The 23683-nt window shown below is 37.9% G+C and overlaps 1 protein-coding gene across 6 annotated transcripts in view; it reads left to right on the top strand.

Moving 5' to 3' along the window:
• arhgap29.S (Rho GTPase activating protein 29 S homeolog) overlaps window positions 1–23683 on the top strand; it is a 67966-nt gene that overhangs the window by 23414 nt on the left and 20869 nt on the right. For 3 of the 6 annotated variants that reach the window (XM_041591328.1, XM_018259616.2, XM_018259617.2), the window contains 3 exons: window positions 7878–8021; window positions 19273–19369; window positions 21633–21705. In XM_041591328.1, the coding sequence (XP_041447262.1) occupies window positions 7878–8021; window positions 19273–19369; window positions 21633–21705 (314 nt within the window). 6 annotated transcript variants of the gene reach the window in all.

A 23683-nucleotide genomic window follows, 5' to 3' on the forward strand; every position in this document is an offset into this window, starting at 1 on the left:
TAGCAATGGCCAGGCCAGGGCTGTGACTAATGAAGTGGCATAATGGGTTGGACTGACGGTGTAAATAATCTGTGATGCTTTCCAGAGCTCAGTGTCAGAATGCAAAGGGTGCATGAATCATTATTACTGCAATAGATCTTCTTTCAGGCTGTCATCTAAATAAGTGAAAATGTCTGATTGCTATTAACCTAAGTCAGTCGCATCAGAATTGTATGAAAGCAATATTTGAAGTATTGCAATTCTTTTGTTGCTTCTTTTCTTTGTGTCATGTTATCATTTGTGCCACCTTGTGCATCTATCTCCAACCAGTATTCCTCCATCCTGGTGGCATTGTTTGCCAACAACTTTCCATTCCATTTTCATAGTATTGTTCTCAGCATGGACTTGTATTTGTGGTTGCAACACATTATACACACACTACAATCCATTCCTTCACCTTTTTATCCATCTCAACTATATGACAGTCCTTGTGGCCTGTATGTTTTGCAACGTGGACTGATTTCTGACAGGAAAATGTAATAAAAATTGCAAATTTTGCATCAGGTCTGGTAGCTCAATTCTAACAATGTTTGCTTTGAATAAGGTGACAATTCTTATTGGTATGAGTTACTAGAACTGGTGCCAATTCTTTGACTTTGATTACCCCAAAAGTGAGATATGTTTTGCCAACAATGTTCCATTCAACAATGTAATTATTTTCACAAAATGGGAATTATTAACCATGAAATGCAACAATCATAGTAAATGACCCCTTGTGTGTGTGTGTGTGTATATGAGATACATAAATAAATTTATAAGATCCCAGGCAGACTTAAAGGTAGGGTGAAAGTGGTGCACTTGTTTTTTTGCTCTGTTCACCCTGCCTTCAAGTTCATAAATACCCCTCATAGTGTATCACTAGCATATTGATGCACTGGTCTCTTTCTGCTATACATATGGGCCAGCATTGCTTTTCCTAAGTAGGAAAAAAATACAGCAACAATTTCCACATAAGTTTTTTTTTTTTTTTTTTGTTTTGTTTTTTTTTTCTAGAATGCAGCATTTTTTCCACAATCTCAAAATGAAAGGTCCCTATAAAAATATATTACATAAAACCGCTCATATTTAAAACCCTGCTTCATCTAAATAAACCATTTTGAGAAAAATATCATTCTTTAGTAGTATGTGTGGTTGGGTAATCCTAAATAAATTAAAAAAAATTGCAATTTCAAGTACCCCCTGGGATCATACAATTCAAGGTGCACATATACATGTTAGGTCACATTAGCCAATTAATGGACAGTTATTTCTTTTACTTGCACACATTTCATGTTACTGTTAGAGCTGCATTATTTCTGGTCAGGTGATCTCTGATGGAATAAACAGACCCTCAAAAATGGTGGCTCAAGGAAAAAGATATAAAAGGGTAATATGTACTGATGTAATTATTTTCAGTTTGGTACGATTCTTTAATAGGCACTTAATACAATATAAATTTATATGTTGGGTAAGTATTCATTATGGGGGTAAAGTTTTGCTTTAACTCGCGCATTCCCCTTAGAAGGGAACCCTTACTGTTTTCTTTGTTCCTATGCATTAAAGACGTCGTTCACCGTCATTTCAGTTGTTTTCAGATTGTTCGCCAGAAAATAACATTTTTTTCAATTGCTTTCCATTTTTTATAGTTTTTCCAAAATTGAAGTTTAAAGTTTAATGTTCGTGTCCCTATTAGAAAAAATGCTCACAAATCTGAAAAAAGTCTTTATTTCTGGGGAGCTATCTGAAAACAACTTAACTGAAAAAAGTTTTGAAGGTGGACCACCCCTTTAACTCTGCTAATAAGTTGTTCTGTAGTGTACTACTTTTCACTTAAAATCAAACTTAAGTATGTAATTTGTCAAGGGTTCAACTGTACCTGCATTTTCAGGTAAGGTGTTTGCAAACGTGTTTTTTTGCACTAACGGAAAATATTGCATTACCCCTTTAGTGGTAAATTTCACTGGGTGGTGCCTCGCATATTGGCGGCACCACCTGCCCATGCATATTGCCCAAATTGGATCAGTAACAGCACATGATGAGCAGCATACGTATGACTATATCCCCCTCTGCAAATTGGATGCAGCATTGTTTTTGCAAATAGTTGAGTTGATAATGGATTCCAGAAATGAAAATGCATGAGCGAGCACGTCTAGGTTAAATTGGAATCTGAAGGCTAAAAAATACAAACTCTGGAATGCTGCATAAAGCATATTGAAATAGGATATTGAAAAGATGCATTGTGAAGGTCTCCCTGTTCATAGTGGGGGAAGAAGATAATCTATGAATTTTATTGTATGGTTAATTCTGAAACCACACGTAAAGGGAGTGTTATCAAGTGACTAATCCGTTCGTTTAGTCAAATTTTTGCTGTATTTGCATCTTAATTGATATGGATGAAGCCCATTTAAATGTTTGATTTTGTAATTCTTTTGTGGATTGTATTGAGGAGAGCACAGGCCATGTATTTGTCATATTCATAAATTTTTTCTGAGAAACCAAAGGCAGCAACAAGATAATAGTGTGCTGGAATGGAAAAACAAAAATGAACTGTAATATAGAATAAAACAGTTGCTTCATTGTCATGATATTTAGGCACTCTCAGACAGAACTCTGAAGCCAGCCACACATGAATAGACATGGTCAGGCATTTTGACCAATTTCAGCCATTCTGCCAAATTATTTGAGCATGTATGGGAAGTCAGAGAAGTTGCAGCTACGTTTGGAAAGTTCTTCTGCAGAAATGTCGGCAGACGCATCAACAGATGAGGAAGTGAAGAGGCACTACAGCTCCTTTTCACTCTATGAAGTTCCAGTCATTCAGGCTGTCAGCTGAATGAATGGACCAATGGAATGTGGTATTTGTAAAGCCACTCTTATGGCATCCGTTTGTTTGGCCTGCATGGTATTTAGTCAGATACGGTTTAAGATCACCTTTAGTGTAATGTCACAAAGGCACATTCATTTAGCAATACAGCACCAAGACACCCTTAATCAACTCCCTTTGGCTTGCATTTTCATCACCTGAAACTGTTGCTTGGAAACGTTGGTTCATCTGCATACCCTCTTTCAACCCACAACCACGCAGTTGCTGGAAGAAAGCATCATCAAAGCAACATCAAAGGTAGTGAATAATAATGTTATACTACAGTGTAGCATGTTAAGAGCATCATGTTTAAACAATCAGTAACATTTTTGATATAACACTTTTAGATATGGACTTTGGACTTTTCTTAACACATCTTGGATTTTCGAAAGATTGGACTTTTAAATAATTTATTCACTATTTATAAGGGTTTCTTAATTGAAAGTATTTTTATATAAAACGGGTAAATTAAGAAAAGGGTCACATGTGATTATGTGAGTTTGAGGGAAGAGGCAGGGTTATGCCTTAAAAGGTAATCTGTCACATTTGGAATTATATCCCGATGAATGGAGGTTGTACGTTGAAATTGGTGGTGTAAACAAATAAAAAGAAGGGCCATTTTCCTCACTGCTGAAAATTTGTGTGTGTGCGGATCCGTGAATAGAAAGTTGCTGTTACTGAGGGACCGTGCAGGGCCAACAGAGAACCAGCACCACTACTGCAGAGAGAGTAAACTCCGGGTGTGCAATGTATTTATTACATTGTATTGGACTTACAGGGGCTCATTTATCAACACTGGGCAAAATTGCCCATGGGCAGTTACCTATAGAAACTAATCAGTGATTATCATTTTGAAGCCAGCTGCAAGTAGAACAATGAATGCAGCAATTTGATAGGTTGCCATGGGTTACTGCCCATGGGCAAATTTGCCCAGTGTTGATAAATGACCCCACAGTGTTTAAACCTGTTTTAGAAGTATCCCATATTTTTTCAGGTCCATTAGACCATATTAATAACATTAATACAGGCCTGTATTGCCAGAGAAATATGTTTTAGACCAGTTATGTTTTTGCTTTTATAATTTTAAAAATGGGCACTGAAATGCATCCATCCCTGTGCTTTTCAGTGAACACTTACACATGAAGTGTAGAAGGTGCATATGCTGATACATTGCTGTGCTGCAGGCATTTCTAATCCTGCTCTTTGGGCATTGCTGAATCTATGTGTATTTAACTTCTGTAGAGTGATATAGTACTCTGAATATCAACTTAACATTTATTAAATTTAAAACAGAATTTCATGATTAATGTAATTTGTCTGGTAAAGCCTCAACAACATATTGTACTAAGGGCTCTATTTACTAACATTCAAATTTTATCTATTTTTCTCCCGACTCTCTTAAAATTAGTTTGTTTGTTTTTTTTTTTGATTTTTGGGTTTTTTTTTTGTTTTTTTTTTTACAATTGCTTTAAAACTCTTAAAATGCAAGATTGATCAGGTGTCAAAACCATCAAAACCAAGTAAAAGCTGTCTAGCCAATGGAAGCTGCAATGACTTTTTTTTCAGCCTTTCAGACTTGGAGGTTTTCAGATTTTATTTTAACAATTGTCTGAAAACTCAAAATGTTAGAGCTGTTTGTATTATTTAGTGCAGTATTCAGCTTTTTTTTCTTGCACATTTTATATTCAGTGTCTTGTGGCACATAATATGCAGTCAGGGGTTTTGTTCACAGGCCTAGGGCGGCAAGATTTTAGCTGGGTGGCATGCTGCCAACCACACCCACATTGGTTCAAAAACACTGGGGAAGCGGTGGAGATACAATCATTTTTTAAATCTCCCATGCTCCAATCTCCATTGATGATGAAAATTTGCACGGATAAAGGGGGGGACAGGGGTGACGAATGGCAGTGGGCCTAGGGGCATCCGCTATGTAAATCCGGCCCTGAGAAGAAAATTAATTAATATGCACTATTTTAATTTGGCATCTGTACGTGCCACCTGCTTTGGTATGTCCTATGCATATTGGGCATCAAACTGTTCAGTAGACCCTTGGTGTTCATATTTAGGGTTGTATATAAGAATTTGTGTGAGATAAATGTGGCAAAGTGCAATATTTCTAGGCAATTTTCAGAAATGTCATAAAAACTGCTGCCTTTAGCGTAGCTTTGCAATTTTTGATTCATCGGGATGCACCGAATCCAGGATTTGGTTCAGGATTCGGCCAGGATTCGGACGAATCCTTGTGCCTGGCCGAACCGAATCCTAATTTGCATATGTACATTAGGGGTGGGTAGGGAAATCACGTGACTACATCACAAAATAATTTTTCCCACTTTTTCCTTTCTTGCCCCTAATTTCAATATGCAAATTAGGATTTGGTTCGGCATTCGGCCGAATCTTTCACCGGGATTCGGCCGAATCTTTCACCGGGATTCGGCCGAATCCCAAATAGTGGATTCGGTGCATCCCTACTTTTATCCCACATAAAACTGGCAGTGTTTATAAGTTTGTGTAAATATAAGCCATCAAATAAGTAAGCACATAGTAGATTTTGAGGTCTTTACATACTATATAGTTCGATAAACCTACGTACAATGGATACGAAATTGTTCAGCAAACCCCAGGCGTTCATATTTAAGGGTTTTATCTTGGTACCTAATAGTATGTGGAACATAAGATGCTTCAGGGTGGAACATTTTAGGTGATTTTTGGAAATGTCACCAAAATCTCCAAATTTTGGAAAGGTTTGCGGCTTGGCGCTTTGGAGTAGAAAGACATGCATACCCAATTTGGATTCAGGGGAATGTGTACTTTACTAAAATAAATGGTTTTCTGGCCTGATCGTACTTTATGTTTCTGATATGTATGTATTGTGGGAAACATGATTTTTTTTTCATTTTTTAGTCACTTAGAAGACTATGTGGAGGGGAATACAGTATAATATGTTTCGCTAGCGCAAAAAAACTGCGCAAAGACGCTAGAGAACATTGGTGACCATGTTTGCATCCTTTAGCTAAGAAGGCCATACATTAGTCTGGTTTTAACTGCCAAATGGGCCCGTCTTGATGGAGAAAGTAATCGTACTGGCTGTCAGTTTGGGGTGATATGCTTTCCATTATCTAACCATATATCAACGCCTTTTTTGAAGGGGTTTAACACACAATTCACTGTGGGGGGGGCAATACGGCAGTAAAACTGCATTTGTGGTCATAAATAACTCGTTTTGTGTATTGTAGGCATTATGTTAACTATTAATAGCTGAGTAAATAGGTTAGCATTGGATAGAATGCAGAAGAACTAGTCAGGTGCTTCTGGCATGAGATTTCTCCTTACTTGTTCTATTTCTTGAATTTTCTGCTTCCAGATTCTTTGTTGAATTTGGTTGATGAAGTTGCTCTTTGTGTGTAAGTTGATCTCACTAAAATTAATCGGTTTAGCTCTCCACTGAATAGTGTAGCAGAGTCTACATTTCCCTACTGGATTTCCAAGAACCTTGTCTTGTAATTATAACTTGTGTCTTATATAGTTCAATGGGTTCTATCTCAGTGTCCATTTATCCCTGTAAGTCGATAAAACAAGGGTACAACTGAGACGTCACTGACTATTATATAGTGAATAAAGTACCCCCTCTTGTAAAATATAGGGATATTATAAGTTACCGAGGAGTTTCATGACCATATAAAAACACGAGGCCGAAGGCCGAGTGTTTTTATACGGGTCATGGAACTCCGAGGTAACTTCTAATATCCTCATATTTTACAACTGGGGGTACTTTATTTATTATAATACACAAATTTCAATGAACCATGTGACAAAAATGACATCAGAACTCACCGTTTATAACTGATGACATCAGAACTCACCGTTTATAAGGATATAATTTACAGGATATTCATGGCTTTTGTGTATTATATCTGGATACAGTAAATCCAAAAAAAGTTTTTTTTACTTTGGCACAGCAAAATATATTAACTGATATTAAAATTATACAATTACACATAAAAGTAAGGTTCTTTGTTGCATAACACTCATATATTTTTACTTAAGACAGATTAGAAGTAGTAAAGTGCCTGCTACTTTATGTGAATGTTTTTCCTTTCGAATTGTAAGATCTGCAATATTCGCAACATTATTGATTTGGTGAATCAAATATTTTTATTTTGTTTTGTTTTTCTTTAATACTGAAGGCACCTCACCTATCTCAATACAGGTATAGGATCCCTTATCCGGAAACCCGATATCCAGAAAGCTCCGAATTACAGAATGGCTGTCTCCCATAGACTCCATTTTATCCAAATAATCCAAATTTTTAAAAATGATTTCCTTTTTCTCTGTAATAATAAAACAGTAGCTTGTACTTGATCCCAACTAAGATGTAATTAATCCTTATTGGAAGCAAAACCAACCTATTGGGTTTATTTAATGTTTAAATGAATTTCTAGTAGACATGAAGACCCAAATTACGGAAAGATCCGTTATCCGGAAAACCCCAGGTCCCAAACATTCTGGATAACCGGTTCCATACCTGTACTTTGTAGCAGATGGCAAAGCATATGGGGCCGTGTTTATTAAACAGGGTCGGAAATCCAGACCATTTTACCAGTATTCACCCAAGTGTTGCATCAATACTTGGAATTATTGCTTATATGAGCGACACCCTTGGCAGACAAGGCTGTGAAATTGAGCTCACAATCATGTAACCTTCAGCAACAACCCATCATATAATTTCATAGATTTACGTTATTGCTGGTGTGTAAGCATTTTCGGGAGATTTGTCTCCCATGGGGCATAACAACTGCAGATGAAAAACCCAGGCTACTCTTTGCACAAACTGTTAGTTGTTATTTTGCTTATTATAATGGGGAAATGTCCTGTCTATTGAAGTAGTCTTAATTGTTGATATTTTAAATGGAAACTTCCTGTTAGAGCATTTTGTATAGCTTAGATGTGTTTAATGGTACTTATTTTTTTACCATTTGCATCTCTTACTTTGTAGAAAATCAAGAAAGCTTGCACCATGTGGTCCATGAGCGCCTTGGGGAGTTGTTACGAATACTGAAAGCTGTTATCAATAAACACCACATCCTTAATTCTGTTGATATTCTTGGAGCTGCTGGCACAGTGATTGCTAAAGTCAAAGGTAGGTGACCATAGCATTGTATTCAGAATAGCTGCTTTATAGTAAATATGCTTTAGTAACAAACTCAATAGATCAAAAAGCATATCCTGTGTATATTGGGTCATATAGTTGAACTAAAAATGCTTCATGCTTTCTTCATAACAACTTGTTTTCATCTTATTGTCCATATAGAAGCATTTTTTTCTTTCTTTAGCTGTGTCAGTTTGTGGTACGTTTTATTTTTGACACTGAAGGGTGGCAATCAAGAGCTGTCCATTGCCATGACCTTGTATGATGTCAGTCAGAAAACTGGTACTTACTGCTGTGGCAAAAAAGAATGGGAACTTCTACTTGCAGTGTGCTAGCTAAAACAAACTTTTCTTTTTACAAAGGGGTTGTATATTTTTGTGGATTCTCTGTTGGATGTCTTTGATGGAAGGCAGCTTTATTGCCATTGTAGAATTTTTTTGAAGCTGGGACTTTTTGCAAGTTTTACTATGGCAGCTAAAAAGGATTCTGCAGTGTTACAATATAAACTGAGTAAATAGACAGGCTGTGCAAAATGAAAAATGTTTTTAATCTATTTAGTTAGCCAAATGTGTAATGTATAAAGGCTGGAGTGACTGGATGTGTAACATAAAAGCCAGAACACTACTTCCTGCTTTGCAGCTGGTTTCCACTGATAGGTTACCTGGCCATAACCAATCAGAAACTTGAGGGAGAGCCACATGGGTCATATCTGTTGCTTTTGAATCTGAGCTGAATGCTGAGGATCAATTGCAAACTCACTGAACAGTTATGTCCCAGGTGGCCCCCCTTCAAGTCACCGTCTAGAGAGACGCAAAGCAGGAAGTACGGTTCTGTTCAATTCTGTAAGACATCCAGTCACTCAAACCTTTATACATTACACTTTTTTGGCTAGCAACATTAGGAACATTTTTTATTTTGCACAGCCTATTTATTTAACCAGTTTTTATCTTTACACTGAACTGTTGCTTTAAGTGATTTTCAATAAACTTAAAAATTTAAATTTAGTTTAATAAATTGTGAAGATGCCAGCTGCCTTGCCTTTTTTATTTTACAACGAATTGTAGTATTGCTGCCTATATTTTTGAATAACTTAATGCTTAAATGTTTTTTCTGATACTGTTTCATAAAAAAAAAAAATTAAGGAACTAGATCTTGTGGTTGTTCTGTCATGGCCAGTCCTTGCAATAGTGTACTGTAGTTTCAATCTGTTAGCATCAGTCCTTCAAATGGTCGACTTCTTCATTTGTTTTAGAAATTGACATGTGTACTAACAAAAGCTCTAACCACTATAATAGAACAAGGGCCTTTGAGGATGCATGCCCATGTCTTGTCAGCCTTACCTTGTCTTCCTCTGAATCCCCTACTAGTTATGCTGGTTTCACTTGATGGATACTTGTCTTTTTCAACCTTATGTACTATGTTACCTCATACCATGCTTTAGTAAACTAATGGGGGGGGGTTGGGTGAATTCGTTTTGTAGCAAATATCTAATATAAGTAATTTAAAAAAAAATAGCAAAATTAAAAAACATGCAAAGACAATGTTTGCTTATATCTTAATGTCTACTTAATCTTGTTGTGTACAACAATCTGAATAATTTCTAAAAAGTATGGGTAAAAGTACACCCCAAATATATGGGGTAGCTGTTATGGAATGCAGGATTTTTCAATTTATTAATCTAATTTAGTATTTAATACATAGATACATGAATGCTATATGAGTTTCTGGCAAAAGAACAGTTTTTAATTTATTGAAAAGACAGTGGACTTTTTTTATTAGTTTTCTCTTGTTTATTTTCTTGGCTTGCCCTAGTTTCCAGTCCATGTCTAAACCCCCCCCCCCCCCCAACATCCATGCTGCTACTCTGTAACAGACTCCATCCCTTCTATCACAAAATGAAAATTTAATATACTGTAAGCTTCATCTCAGTGAAATAAGACACTTTCTCAATACAACAAATTAAAAATTCTGTACTCTGTAATCAAGTTATTCTTCAGTATCTCACTCTCCACAACCTGTCACTCTTCATCCTGAGGTCTGGGTCAGATTTTGATTGATGGGTAGGTCCAATATGTCTTTTAGGGGGGTTCCCTTTCTTAGCAGAATAACTTAAATAACCAACTCCAGCACAAACAAAAGGTAACAGAATAACAGACAATAATTTGACAGATTTGTCAGACCACACTAAAATTGGTTGTTAAAGAGAGAAAAATAATTTATGGTGAGCTTAAAGAACATTTCCACCCCTCCAAATTCCTGGCACAAGGTACCTTGTCAAAACCACAGACCGCTGTCAAGGCGCTGATCAAGAATACCAGGAATCCGGCACAATTAACATCAAGATTCGGCTTTATTCAAAGATAGGAAGGATAACAGTGGAGGGTGTACAATTCTAACGCGTTTCATGCCCCATAGCTGGGCACTTCATCAGAGTGATTGTGTGCACTTGTGTAAAGGATTAAATAGCCACGTGTGTGCATATATTTAAAACAGTATAAAGGCAAAGTGATACCTCAGTGCAATTTAAAGTTCATGTAATAAAAATGAATTTTTTGTGCAAGAATATATATGTATATAAAAGTATGCATGATTATGCCATATACTCGTATAGGTAAACATATATAATATATAATTACACATTTATTATCTATGATCATGGAAGGTTATTTGATACATAAGTTGCCTTAAAAAATATAGTGATATTGTAATCATGTTTTAATGAACTTTTTTAAAACAACACTCACACAAATTGAAAAATAGAATGTTTTTTATTTATTTAATATATTTATATATGTTTACCTATACGAGTGTATTGCATAATCATGCATACTTTTATATATGCTGTTTCCGTGATTTTTTTTTTTTTTGGCCTACAGCCAAAAATTGTGCCCAAATTTTTTTCCATTCCAGATAATATTATTTTTTATTTTTTCCCGTCTATCTTTAATTTTGCCTGGTAATTTCGTAATGGTTTGTTGTACAAAATATTAACTTAGCCATACTCTTATAGATGGTTAAACAGCAGGAGAAATACTGCATTAATTTTTGCCCTTTGTGTAGTGTTGTACTTGGATAGGGAAGATAGAGAAAGCTCCATAGGTTGCTGAAGGGAAGAAGATGATCTGAAAATAAAGAAGATGCTGCTTGTAAGCTTCACTGCGCTACTCTGCATGCAAAGGTCAGTGCGACATGCAGCAACCCTTTTTCTGAGTAGTGGGCTATGTTTGGTGGGAGGGGGCTAGTTGATGGGACTTTCTCTTTAGTAAGGGGTTTTTAAGGGGGTTTCCTTTAAGAGATCACAATAAGGACAGAAACACAGATTCGGAGGGAGATTAGTTATGGCATACCGCAAAAAGCACAGGGTTAAGACCTATTTATCTTCTTCCCTATGAGCAGTATATTTTAACAAGTAGCTGATATTGTCCGTAGTCTATGTGCAGTCTCTGTAGGTGTCCTCTAACGGAAATGTAGTAGAGTAGTGCACAGTATAAGAAACTATTCTGTATTTTGACGTTGAGGTCATATGTCTATTGTTGGTTGAAACTATTGTGTTTAGCCAGGATGTCCTGGGGAAAACGTGTGCATGATTTAAAGAGCTATGCATAATCACTGTAGCAATGGACTCACTGACCAGCCAGCGTTTTAGGCATTTTTCTTAGACGGCATGCAAAGAATACAATGTTATGTATTGACTATTCTGTCTAAAGGTTTTATTTTGTATTATTTCACTGGCGTTCATTCCTGCTGCATATGTTTTTCCCTGACACTGAGCAGTTCAAAAGCCTAACACAACTGTGACGACAAAGCCTTCCTGCAACAGGAAAACTATTCATTACAGATAAATTCTTCATGTTTCAGAGGAAGATAGCAGTCTAACAAGCTTTTTCAACTTCTTCAGAGTGCTTTGACGTTTTAGCGACTTGAGACTTGATATATTTGTTTTTTTTTAATTTTTTAATCCTCACTGATAAAGATATATATACATTGAAGCACTTGCAGTGTTTGGGAATTACAGCGTCCATAACTAAATACTGTTTGAGTTTGTAATATTGTTGGATTAGTTTTGGTAAGTACCCTTTGTTATTCCTTTTTGGTCTGATGTGTTACACAAGTCTCCCATTTCTATGATACAAGAAATTTGGTGTTAAACAAAGTGGAGAATTCGGGAATTTTTACTTCTAAAACTTTGTGTGTGTTTTGTGGTGTGATTTTTAATTTCCCCTAGTTTCCCTATTTTTACTTATTCTATCAGCTGATATTGTGGCAGAAAAATAACCACTGCACGTTATCTGGAAAAAAAGTATGCATGCACATTCCTTTACAGCAGCTTCTCTCCGACACTGCTCAAATGGGAAAAAAACATATACATTATGTTGGGCTGCTGTGTCGCATACACTGACTGACCGCAGTATTAATTTTATCCATGGTATGCTCTATGTGGTTTACCATTTAAAATTGACCCAGGTTGTTTTTGTTACTGGAAAATTTGATTGTAAGCGTAAAGGAATTGTTCAGTATAAAAATAAAAACTGGGTCAATAGGCTGTGCAAAATAAAAAATGTTTCTAATATAGTTAGTTAGCCAAAAATGTATTGTATAAGGGCTTTAGCACACGGGCAGATTCGGGGAGATTTAGTCGCCTGGCGACTAATCGCCTCTTCTTCGGGGCGACAATCTCCCCGAACTGCCTGCCCCTGGCTTCCGCCTGGTAAAATAAAAAAAAATCACCTGCAGCCAAATTGATAAAGAAGATTGGTAATCAATATGGAACAATGCTATAAGATCTACTAAAAATGTATCCCTTCTGGAAACCAACTTCTGGAAACCAACTACGTCTTATTCAGACGGTATTTATAACCAGCCCGTATTGCCAAATTTGACCCAACTGCGGATCCTTGCTGCTTTCGCGTTTGTGGTGTGGTGGGAACCATGTTCCATATTTGGTGGGAATGCCCATATGCAAAAAGGTTCTGGATTATAATTTTTACTATGTTGCATTCAGTATTCCACGTGGTAATCCCTAATCTTCCGAGTACTGCATTGTTAGATAAAAAAACAGACTAACTCGCACAGATTCAATTCCAATTGTTTATTGTAATTATGACCGCAGCTAAAAAAACTATTGCAAAGGCATGGAAAACTAAACTGATTTCTATTGACGTTACGAAACAGAAAGTAGATTGGATAATGACCCAAGAAAAGATGACCAGTATTTTAACAGATACCATTACTCATAGCAGATTTCTAAAAATTTGGACTCCATAGTTGGAATATCGTTATGGGCCTGATTGCCATTTAGCACTGCTTAGCATTTAATATTTGATATTCACCTTATTGTTCTCTTCAAGTAAGATTTGTGGCGGATAGGACTATTGATAGGTATATCTTTATTGTTTTAGTGTAACTGTTTAACTACTTGAGCTAATTGGTTTCTGGGTGTACAGTGATTGTTGTCACAATTTTGATTATGTTGCAAGAACGTATATTAACAGATGGTGCTTTACCTATGGCAGTGCTGTCCAACTTCTATGGTACCGAGGGCCGGAATTTTTCCAATCGACATGGTGGAGGGCCGATAACGGAAGCCAGTGTTAGCCACTCCCTGTTTTAAGACCACACCCATGTTACCGCAAGACCATGTCCACATTAATAGCACACCAAAAAACCAAATGGTTAGTGCTCACTGCAGGGATCAGGGCCGGAACTAGGGGTAGGCAGAGTAGGCGGCTGTATAGGGCGCGATCATTGAGGGGCGCACTTATTTCAAGCGTTTATTTAATAATTTGTTTCAGTAATCATGGTCACCCAGTTGGGTGGAATCCATTTCCTTCCCCTTCTCCCTCTTGCCGGCAAGTAATAGCTCCTTCTGTGCCGTGCACCGCGATGTGCGCACACGCGTCAATGACGTCACTGATGTGACGACAGAGAGCTGGCGGTCTGCTTGGTGTGGCTCTCGCTGCTCTCAGCCTTGCACAGTTGCACTGAACTGAAGACATTCTTTCTATAACTGTAAAGTGTGAAGCTTCCTGCTGGCACAGCCAGGTACAGATTTGGGGGCCATATGTTTGCTGTTGCTGCTGGGCTGGGCGCTGGCACAGGTAACTAAATACTTGGGGGCAATATGATGTGATCAGATTTATTTTTGGCTGCTGCTGACACAGGTAAAGATTGGGGGCAATATGATGGCTGCTGGAGGGCTGTATGATGTATGGCTGCTGAGATTGCTTGCACAGGTACAGGGGGCAGTAATAAAAATGAAAAAGTGTTGTACACTTTCTTGCGCTTTATTTAAAATATTTACCATCAGGAGGGAAATGGCAAAAAACCCGTGGCAGATAAAATTCTGTAAAGTACAAACATTTAAGAGATTTCATAAAAACGGCTAACTAGCTAATCTGGAATAGAAAGACATCTTTACCATTTGTAATTCACCAGAATGTGTACTTCCAAAATAAGATATAGTTTTCTGGGGTCAACATCAATTTAGGGGCTTTTGCTACACAAAACATCTTTCTGTGCATGCATATATTTTTTTGCATTTTTATAATTTGTATTCCCTGGAAGCAATATTTATTCATTCATTGCGTGAGTGACTGTGCTGTTAGTTGCTAGGAATAATTCACATTCTTTGTTCCTTGTATACTCCTACCACAAGCTCCAATTCTTTCATTCTGTACTCCAGGGGCATATTTACTATTATGCTGTGTAAAACAAAATTGGGCAAAAAAATGGTGTAAAAAGCTGTGTAAAATATCACTTGGTACCAATTGCGGCCCTTTTTTCAAGGAGAAACAAACCCTTTACCAAAAAAACCCCACCCCCCACCTAACCTTTTACTTACCCCTCGGTGCAGAGTCACAGCATAGGAGTTCACCGCAGCCTTCTTCCGGGTCTTTGGTAAGCTGAGACGGAGACAGGCGTGGTGCATGCGCAGTTGGAGCAATTTACCGGTTTGCACATGCGGGGGGGGGCAGTTAGGCTGGGGGGGGAGGGAGGGGTGTCTTATTGCTAAAGGATTGAATTCTCCTTTAAGGCATGCAAGCATCCTTTTAATCGGCCATGACAAGAAGCAGTGGCCAAGACCAGTTTACGCACTTCTGAGGCAGAGATAGAGGCTACTATTAACCTGGCCATGGATGTAAAGATTTTTATAAGATCTTTTTGTTATCGTGAGACCACGATTATCTCAAAACGATTCTTTAAATGTACAATTTGTCCATCAACTAAAAAGACCATTACTTTAACGACTAATTCTTCCAGGAATGGTGTCAAGGAGAGCAATAATCTTACGTGTTCCTTATTCTGTTGACAGGCTGGTCAGATTAGACAGCAGAAGCGTTTGTGTTGACTTGGAATCTCGAGTACACTACGATGTCTGAAAGGGCATTCTACAGTTTCAACTCACAAAAGAGCTGCCCTGTATAGACAAGAAAATGAGCTGATACTGCCAATCTGTTTACTGGCAAAACTGTCACCAAAAAACTGATCCTTTTCTGAAGCCAAAAAAAAAATTCCATGTTTCATACTAGCATGCCTTCATTTCATATATGTATGCTAGACTAAATTTACAACTCTGGTTGGGCCATTCAGAAACAGATATTTCATGCCAGTTTTATCGTTTATGAGCCCAAATTTAATATAGATATCATGTAGGAAATGTCTGTATACCTTTTAAAGTTGGCTTACATTGGTTGGCAGTTTTTCAACATATGTTCTGGGGCCCTTGACAGCATTTCCACCAAAATCTGGCTGCAGACCAGCCATGTATCAATTGGCCTGTTATGAAACTCATTAGCAGAGGACCACTTCAACTTGTTGATGCGTTCCTCACTCGAAGAGTCTCCGTAAGACTGCAGTTCGGTCCTATTGTTGTTTGAGTGGCCCAACTGGACAGAGATACATTTATGTGGTGACAAAAAACAAAACAAGGAGGGCACACTTATATAAAATATAACACTTTTTTTTATACTCTATATTTCGTACATATAAGTATGTTATTGTGGGTGCAGAGGAACATGCCACTTTCCTTAGGTCGATTATGACCACAACGGAAGAAAATACAGATTGTAAAATATACATTTGTGTGGTGACCATGCCAAACAAACTGATGCTCAGGATTACAGCGATCTTAAGTATGATGAAGACAAAAAAGTAGCATCCAAAAATTCCTGAGGGAGCATTAGTGATAATTCCCCCCCAGTGGCAGATTAATGACATGTGGGGCTCCTAGGCTTCACCAACACAGGCCCCCTCTTCCCGGCTACTGATGGGTCCAGATATGTGCAGATTCAGGCACGTGTGCACCCGAGCTCTCTTATCTGGGTCGAATTTGGCGCATGCCAGTGACATCACTGAATCTGGGTGCACACACACACTCCTTGCGTGCCTTTTTCCCAGCAGGTGCTCCCTACTGGGCCCAGCAGTGCAAATAAAAATAAATATTAGACAATGTAAATAATAATTGAAAAAAGCTAGATGGGCCCCTGTTTACACTGGGCTCCTATGCTATAGCCTAGGGGAGTCTGTGCATTAAACCGCCCCTGCTTGCCATACTCGTGCAATTCACATTGGTTATTATAGGAAGTTATCTCTGGCAATTTTCTATGCTTTGTTGTAACTTTTTATATTTCTGCTTCTTCCAAAAATACATGCAATAGTCAACTGATAGGGTTATTGTACTGATTTTTTTAATGCTTTCGTTCATGAACACACTTGTCTTTGTCTACTGTGTGTCTGTTTAACTTCACTACTGCAGTGATATTTTACAGGGTCTGTTGCAGGCCTTTCCACAAATATTCATTTAGTTGGGTTGAAGGTTCTGTGCATTAAACATTAACCAGTATGAGTTTTATCTACTTTGTCACCTCTACATTTCCTTGGAAATGTAACAGCAGCTACAAAATTGTGTAGAATTCTTATCTGTCGGTTTTAGGTGTGGTAGCAATGCACTTCTATATTTATTTTAAAATTGCTTTTGGAATTGTTATAGCTAAAAGATTTTAAAAATGTCTGCAAAGAGGAATCCTCCATCCAAAAATTTTTTTTTTAGCAAGAAAATGAAAATGAGCATTTTTAAAATTACTAAAAACTGTTTAAATGTGTCTAAAGTTTATTTGTGAATGTTATTGATTATGTAAACTGAATTTTTGAAGTTTGATCATTTGTCCTCAGAGGAGGATTTCAGCTCAAAATGCCGACACTCGCGGTTCTTTGGTGAAATCCATTGAATCTGTTTGCACTGCTACCAATTCAACACTTCTGAATGCAGAAAAGTGAGTAGGCTACTGCCATTGGTAGGGCTGAAATCAGCTGGCTTATTTCGGCTAGCAGATTTCGGCCCATGTGTGGTCCTAGCCAAATACAGTTTATAATGGCAATTACATTTACAAATAAATACATTTACAAATAGATTTTTTGTTTTTACTGAATGTATAGAGAGAGAGAGATGCTTAGCATTACATGTACTTTCACTATGTTGACAACTGTTTTTTAGTGGAGAAAACATTAAAAACATGGGTGTTATTTGACCCCTAGTATTTTACCCCTGTTTATCTTCCTGTGTATTTAATACAGCCTGTTTGCTCTGTGTTCATGAGCCATTTTGCTATGTTCCAATTGAATGGCAGCCCCCATGGGTACACAGCTTATTTATAAAAGTATTTTATCAATGCTGAATAATGGCATTATAATGAAATGCATACAAAAAGTTTTCATTCTTTGTTACCATTCTTTTAAGCAGACACATAAAGAGAATAAGCAGAAGAGGGGCTTTGAATATAAGGCCAGTGATGAAAGTCAGTGGAAAGATATCAGACTTTCTGACTAGAATTCAAGGGTGCATTCACACAATCCTATGCTAGCCATTAATGTCCAGTGGTCTTTATATTCTCAGATACGCAACTGTTCTTCACTTGGATATTTTGGCCAGTTTCATTGAATATGTGCAATGGCACACGAGTCCTCTCATAAGTGGCCAATCACAATGAGCTTGCTCAGAAGGTCTTTTCTGTGACACAAATTGAAACAAAAAGTATAATTCTGATTGCATCAGTAGCAATATTTGACGACTTATATAACCTATGGCCACTAAGTTGCTGTGATCAGTCGGTTTCTAAAAAGTCGTGCGAGTCACCGCAGCAAATTGTCATGTCTATCTTCTCTCTTTGGAACATTGTGCCCACATTGTGATCACATTGTGATTCAGAAGGGTAGATGCCTTATCTTTGAAGCTATTGTTTTTATTTTGCTTGCCAACTGCTTTCTTCCATAACTAAGGCAACCCTTATGCGGAGAGGTCAATAATCTGAATCAAATCTGATAAAATATTATTATCTTATACTTAACATTTAGGATTGATTCATAACTAAAATAAATACACTGAAACTGATTTTAAGTTTTCCTATATTTTACATTTTTGTTTTGTGGTCCCACCTATATATTATGCATAATACATTTCCCTGATTTTACATTTTCCTAGATTTTACACAATTTTTTTCTGGTCCCCTGAAAAACTTGAAAATGGGGGTTCTACTGTAAGTTGACGTAAGACAGAAAAGGCATAATGTTTGGCTCTGTGTGCATTTAGATTAAAGTGCTAATGACACATTCTTTAAATTAATAGTGTTACTAACAATTTTTTTTTTTTTTTTTACAAAGCTGCCCCTAAGCAACCTACAGCCTAGTGATACTTACCTCTCCTGCTACACTGGGCTGGGGGCAAAGTGATCCTTCCTTAGGGCCATGGAGGTCAACAAATCTCCCCAAAATTCCTCTCCACTAGTAATAACTGAAATTGTCATTGGTAAGACCAACACATTGCTTCGTTCTGCTGAACTTGCGTTGGAAGGAAACTTCAGCCGACTTTGCAATGTGTAGGTTTCACCACGGCCATTTCCCTTATTGCCTTTGGAGAGGCATTTTTGGAAGATTTGTCGCCCACAGTAGTGCATTTTTATCGCTGACTACAAACCTCCCTTTACCAATTACCCTTAGGCTTGAGTACAAATGTAAACAAGACACTTTCATAGCAAAGGATTGCTCTGCCCTCAGCCCAATATGAGTGACAGAACCTGCCCATTCAGTCTCAGACAATATGTCAGCTTGTAGCAAGAAGTAAGGTCCACTGGGCTGGATAAGGGGCAGCTTAGTAATATTGACACATGCTTGATTAGCAAGGTAAGAACCTCCAGCTATCACCCAGTATGATTTCTTTTTTTTTTTCTTCCTCTCTCTAATTTTCTAGCTGTGAACTTCAAAAACATTAATGAGGAGAACAAGAGGGAGCAATTCAGTGAAATCTTTTCATCTATTGACTCATTAGCCTTCACCTTCGGTAACGTGTAAGTCTGAGAGATTTATGTAGAAAAAATATTAATTCTTTATATTGGCATTGGAAAATATTAATACAGCACTGAGTTGGTTTTTTTTATATAATGTTGATCTTCATATAGGGTCATACAAATGGTGTGAACAATTATACCCAGCATAGGCAGCTGCAGCTTTTCTAGGGGCTGTTAAGAAAACAAAATAGATTGTTTGCATTCACCCATATCAATATATTACTGGACCCCTACATTTATGTGTACTGAGTGATGGGGATTGCTGGAAATATAGTAAGGTGGGGGGAGAAAATTAAAAGTGTAATGTTAAAGGAACAGTAACACCAAAAAAATTAAACTGTTTTAAAGAAGTGACAATATAATGTACTGTTGTGTTGCACTGGTAAAACTGGTGTGTTTGCTTCAGAAACACTTCTATATTTTATATAAACAAGCTGCTGTTTAGCCATGGGGGCAGCCATTCAAGCACAGGACACACAGTAGATAACAGACAAGTTCCGAAGAATCACATTGTAAACTAAAGAGGTTTCTCCTTTTTCAGCTTTGAATAGCTGCCCCCATGACTACACAGCAGCTTGTTTATATAAACTATAGTAGAGTTTCAGAAGCAAACACACCAGTTTTACCAGTGCAGCACAACAGTACATTATGTTTTCGTTACTTTAAAATACATATATTTTTTGGCGTCCCTGTTCTTTTAAGAGAATTGAGAGAGCTGGCAGTGAGGGGTGTGGGAGTAAGGGAAAGGCTTTAGGGTAGGGGCAAATTGGGAGTGAGAGAAAGGGAAGCCAGAAGAGAATGAGGGAGTGAGAAATTAGCAATTGCGAAAAGAAGAGAAAAGTTAGAAAAAGAACAAGATGCAGGTTTTTTTCTTGCAACCTCATCTACTATTTTGCGGTGTTATCTGTTTGTTTTTCAGCACTATAGAAGCAAGTAGATGTTTTCGCAAAATGTCATGTAGTAACGGCACACAAAAAAATGTGTTGGCCATGGGAGAACTGTGTGAAGGGACATCTTCTGAAAATGCCTTTCCCTTCAGTAACATTCAAATCACTGCATGTACACACATTACATGTCAGAAAATCAGCTCTACTGCATTTATATGCGATTAAACTAGACCGCTCTAAACATTCGTAAAAATACAATTTTAAAGATCGCTTGCAATATTTACTTGCATTCCCCATATAGAGTTTATTTCAGGCAAATAATTTTAATTTTTTTTAACACTGTTTTCATCTCTGTATGAATACAAGTATCTTGTACCCGAAGGCAACTAAGTTGCCTGGAGGCAAAACAATCCTATTTGGTTTATTTAATGTTCATATGATTATTGGTAGACTTTAAGGGTCAGGCCACACAGGGCATTTTGGGGAGATTTGGTCGCCTGGCGACTAATCGCCTCGTTTTTGCAGTGACCAATCTCCCCAAATGCCTTCCCTGACTCTGCGCCGGCTAAAATGAAAAAACGTTGGTGCTAATCACACGCAGCGATTTGTTTTCCGAAGTCGACCGAATTTTCCATTTTCCAAAACGCCCAGTGTGGACTTACCCTAAAGCTGGCCATAGACTCAAAGATCCACTCGTTTGGCGACATCGCCAAGCGAGTGGATCTTTCCCTGATATGCCACTAACTATCGGTTAAAAATCAAACCTTCCCAATCGATATCGTGGCCAGATATCGATCGGGAAGACCCGTCGGAAGCCCCCATACACGGGCAGATAAGCTGTCAAATCGGTCCAAACGACCGATATCGGCAGCTTTATCTGCCCGTGTATGGCCACCTTAAGGTATGGTGTTTCAGATTATGGAAAGATTCCTTATCTAGAAACTCCAAAAGACAAATCTTATGCGCGCTGCACGTAATAAGCAAGTAGTAATATCAACAGATTTTTACCTAAAGCCAGTAAACCTGTGCATCGCCTCAAAGCATGTACAAAAGCCTGCTGGACACAGGGTAGAACTTACCAAGATGAAGAATTTCTGAAGCATGGATATTACTGTCATTTGGATGTTAAACCCCCTTGCCTGATGCAATAAGACCAATGCCTAAGGTATATCTTATATAGCCAAAGAAATTTCAGGCAAGCTGTAATTAGATTTGTTTTAAGAACCCAAAAGATAGGAGGGTTGATTTAAGAATACTTAAATGTTCAGCATTAAAAATACTGGGCATACATGAGTAACAAAGCTTGACAGAAACATTGTATGTGTATCAAGAATGTTTCCTTTGTAAGTCCTATTCATGGCTTATTTCCGTTACAGTGTGTCGGACTTCCTTATGGGAGATGTAGACAATGGGTCAACACTGGGACTTCATGCATCACGTAGGAGTCGGGTAGGTCTCGTTGTTCTTTTTGTGCTTCTCACTTCTATTTCTAGCTATTACATATTTCTCTGTGCACAAAAGAATATTTTTTTGTCTACCAGCTTTGAGTTTCTTGTATATGGTTGTTCATAGTTAGGAAAAAAACCTCTTTGGTACTGGTATGGGATCTGTTATCCAGAAAGCTCCGAAATGCCTTCTACCATAGACTCCATTTTATCCAAATAATCCAAATTTTAATGATTACTTTTTTTCCCGTAGTAATAAAACAGTACCTTTCATTTGATCCAAACTAAGATATAATTACCCCTTACTGGAAACAAAACCAGCCTATTGGGTTTATTTACGGTTTACATGATTTTTTTAGTAGCCTTAAAGTGTGAAGATCCAAATTACGGAAAGATCCATTATCCGGAAAACCCCAGATCCCGAGCATTCTGGATAACAGTTTCTATACCTGTACCTATATATTTAAGCCTGTCTTACAAATACAAATGTTGCTGGTCATTTAGGGTAGTTCACACCCTAAAGCACACGCGGCGCTGCGTTTTCCAAAGTCTTCGGAAAACAAAGTGCCGCGTGTGCTTTAGCGCAGGCGACTTTTCATTATAGCTGATGGGAAGACACGTGAAGGCAGTTCAGGGAGATTGTCGCCCAGAAGAAGAGGCGATTAGTCGCCAGGCGATAAAATCTCCCTGAATCTCTTCGTGTGAACTAACCCTTACTATGGTTAATTTTGTAGTGAAAAGTAGTAAATAGCTACTGCGGGAAGCAGTGTGATAAAAAATACAAATAAAATGCAATGTTTAAATGTTAATGCACTGTTACATGCATATTTAAAACTTCAAAGCAAGAAGCTAATAAAATAGTGGCACGTGCAGTTCTCCAGAGATAAACAATTCCCCCTCCACCTCCCAAGGTCCCTGGCCTTAATTACCTCATTAGGCCTTTATAGCCATTGGGAGTTGCCTCCCATTGACAATTGCAGAGCGTATTAAAATGTAAAACCTCAAACAAACATGGCCTCCTCTAAGCAAAAGAGTGCCAAGCTAAACATGAAGCCAAATTAAGCCAGCAGGAGAAGGCTATGAAAAGATTCCACATGTTCTAGCTTGCCGTTTCCACTGTTCCTAATTTCATCAAGAAATAACCATTAGGGTGGTGGCACACAGGGAGATTAGTTGACCCAGTGACAAATCTTCTGTACTTCGGGCGACTATTCTACCCGAAATGCCCTCCTGCCGGCAAAAATATGAATCACCGGCTGATCACTTTGGATTTTTGAAACTTCAGCCCTTCGGGACTTTGGGTTCAGCTCACGCTGTCAAGGGGGGCCCGGCTAGGGTTGCCACCTGTCTGGAATTGACCTGGACAGCCCAGTTTTCAGAAGGGCTACCCGGGTCAAAACAGTCTGCCCAGTTTTCCAAAAATCCGAAGCAGTTCATATGCCATCCTGCCGGCGATTCATATTCTTGCTGGCATGAAGGCATTTTGGGGAGATTAGCTGCCTGCATAGACAAGATTTATCTCCCCATCTGCCACCACCCTTAAGGGGAAATGTGGACGTCAAGGTAAGATACAGAAGACTTTAAATAGTTTTAGGGAGGACTTCTTATAAGCTGGCTAGAAAGGAAACCCCTCTTTTGACTGCGGAGGACCTGTATAAAGGTTTAGCTGACACAGGAATGATGTTGCACTGTTCTACTGTGCAGCTCTACTTGCAAAAACATGATCTGTGTGAAAGATTTATTAGGAGGAAGCCTTACCTGTGTACTCACCACAAACATTAACTTCTGAGGTATAAAATACATGCATCTAGGCAAGCCAGAGGTCTTTTGGAAACAAGTGCTGCGAAATAATGATGTGAAAATGTAACTAGTCATAAGCCTGGGGAGGTTATCTCCCAAAGCTCTTGCTCATTTCTGAATTTGAAACTGTATTTGCATTGCAGAAAAGTTGCTGCTGCTAAGTAATGCGCTATCTTTGCATT

This window comes from Xenopus laevis, chromosome 4S (genome assembly GCF_017654675.1).
Source record: "Xenopus laevis strain J_2021 chromosome 4S, Xenopus_laevis_v10.1, whole genome shotgun sequence".
Classification (NCBI taxonomy): domain Eukaryota; kingdom Metazoa; phylum Chordata; class Amphibia; order Anura; family Pipidae; genus Xenopus; species Xenopus laevis.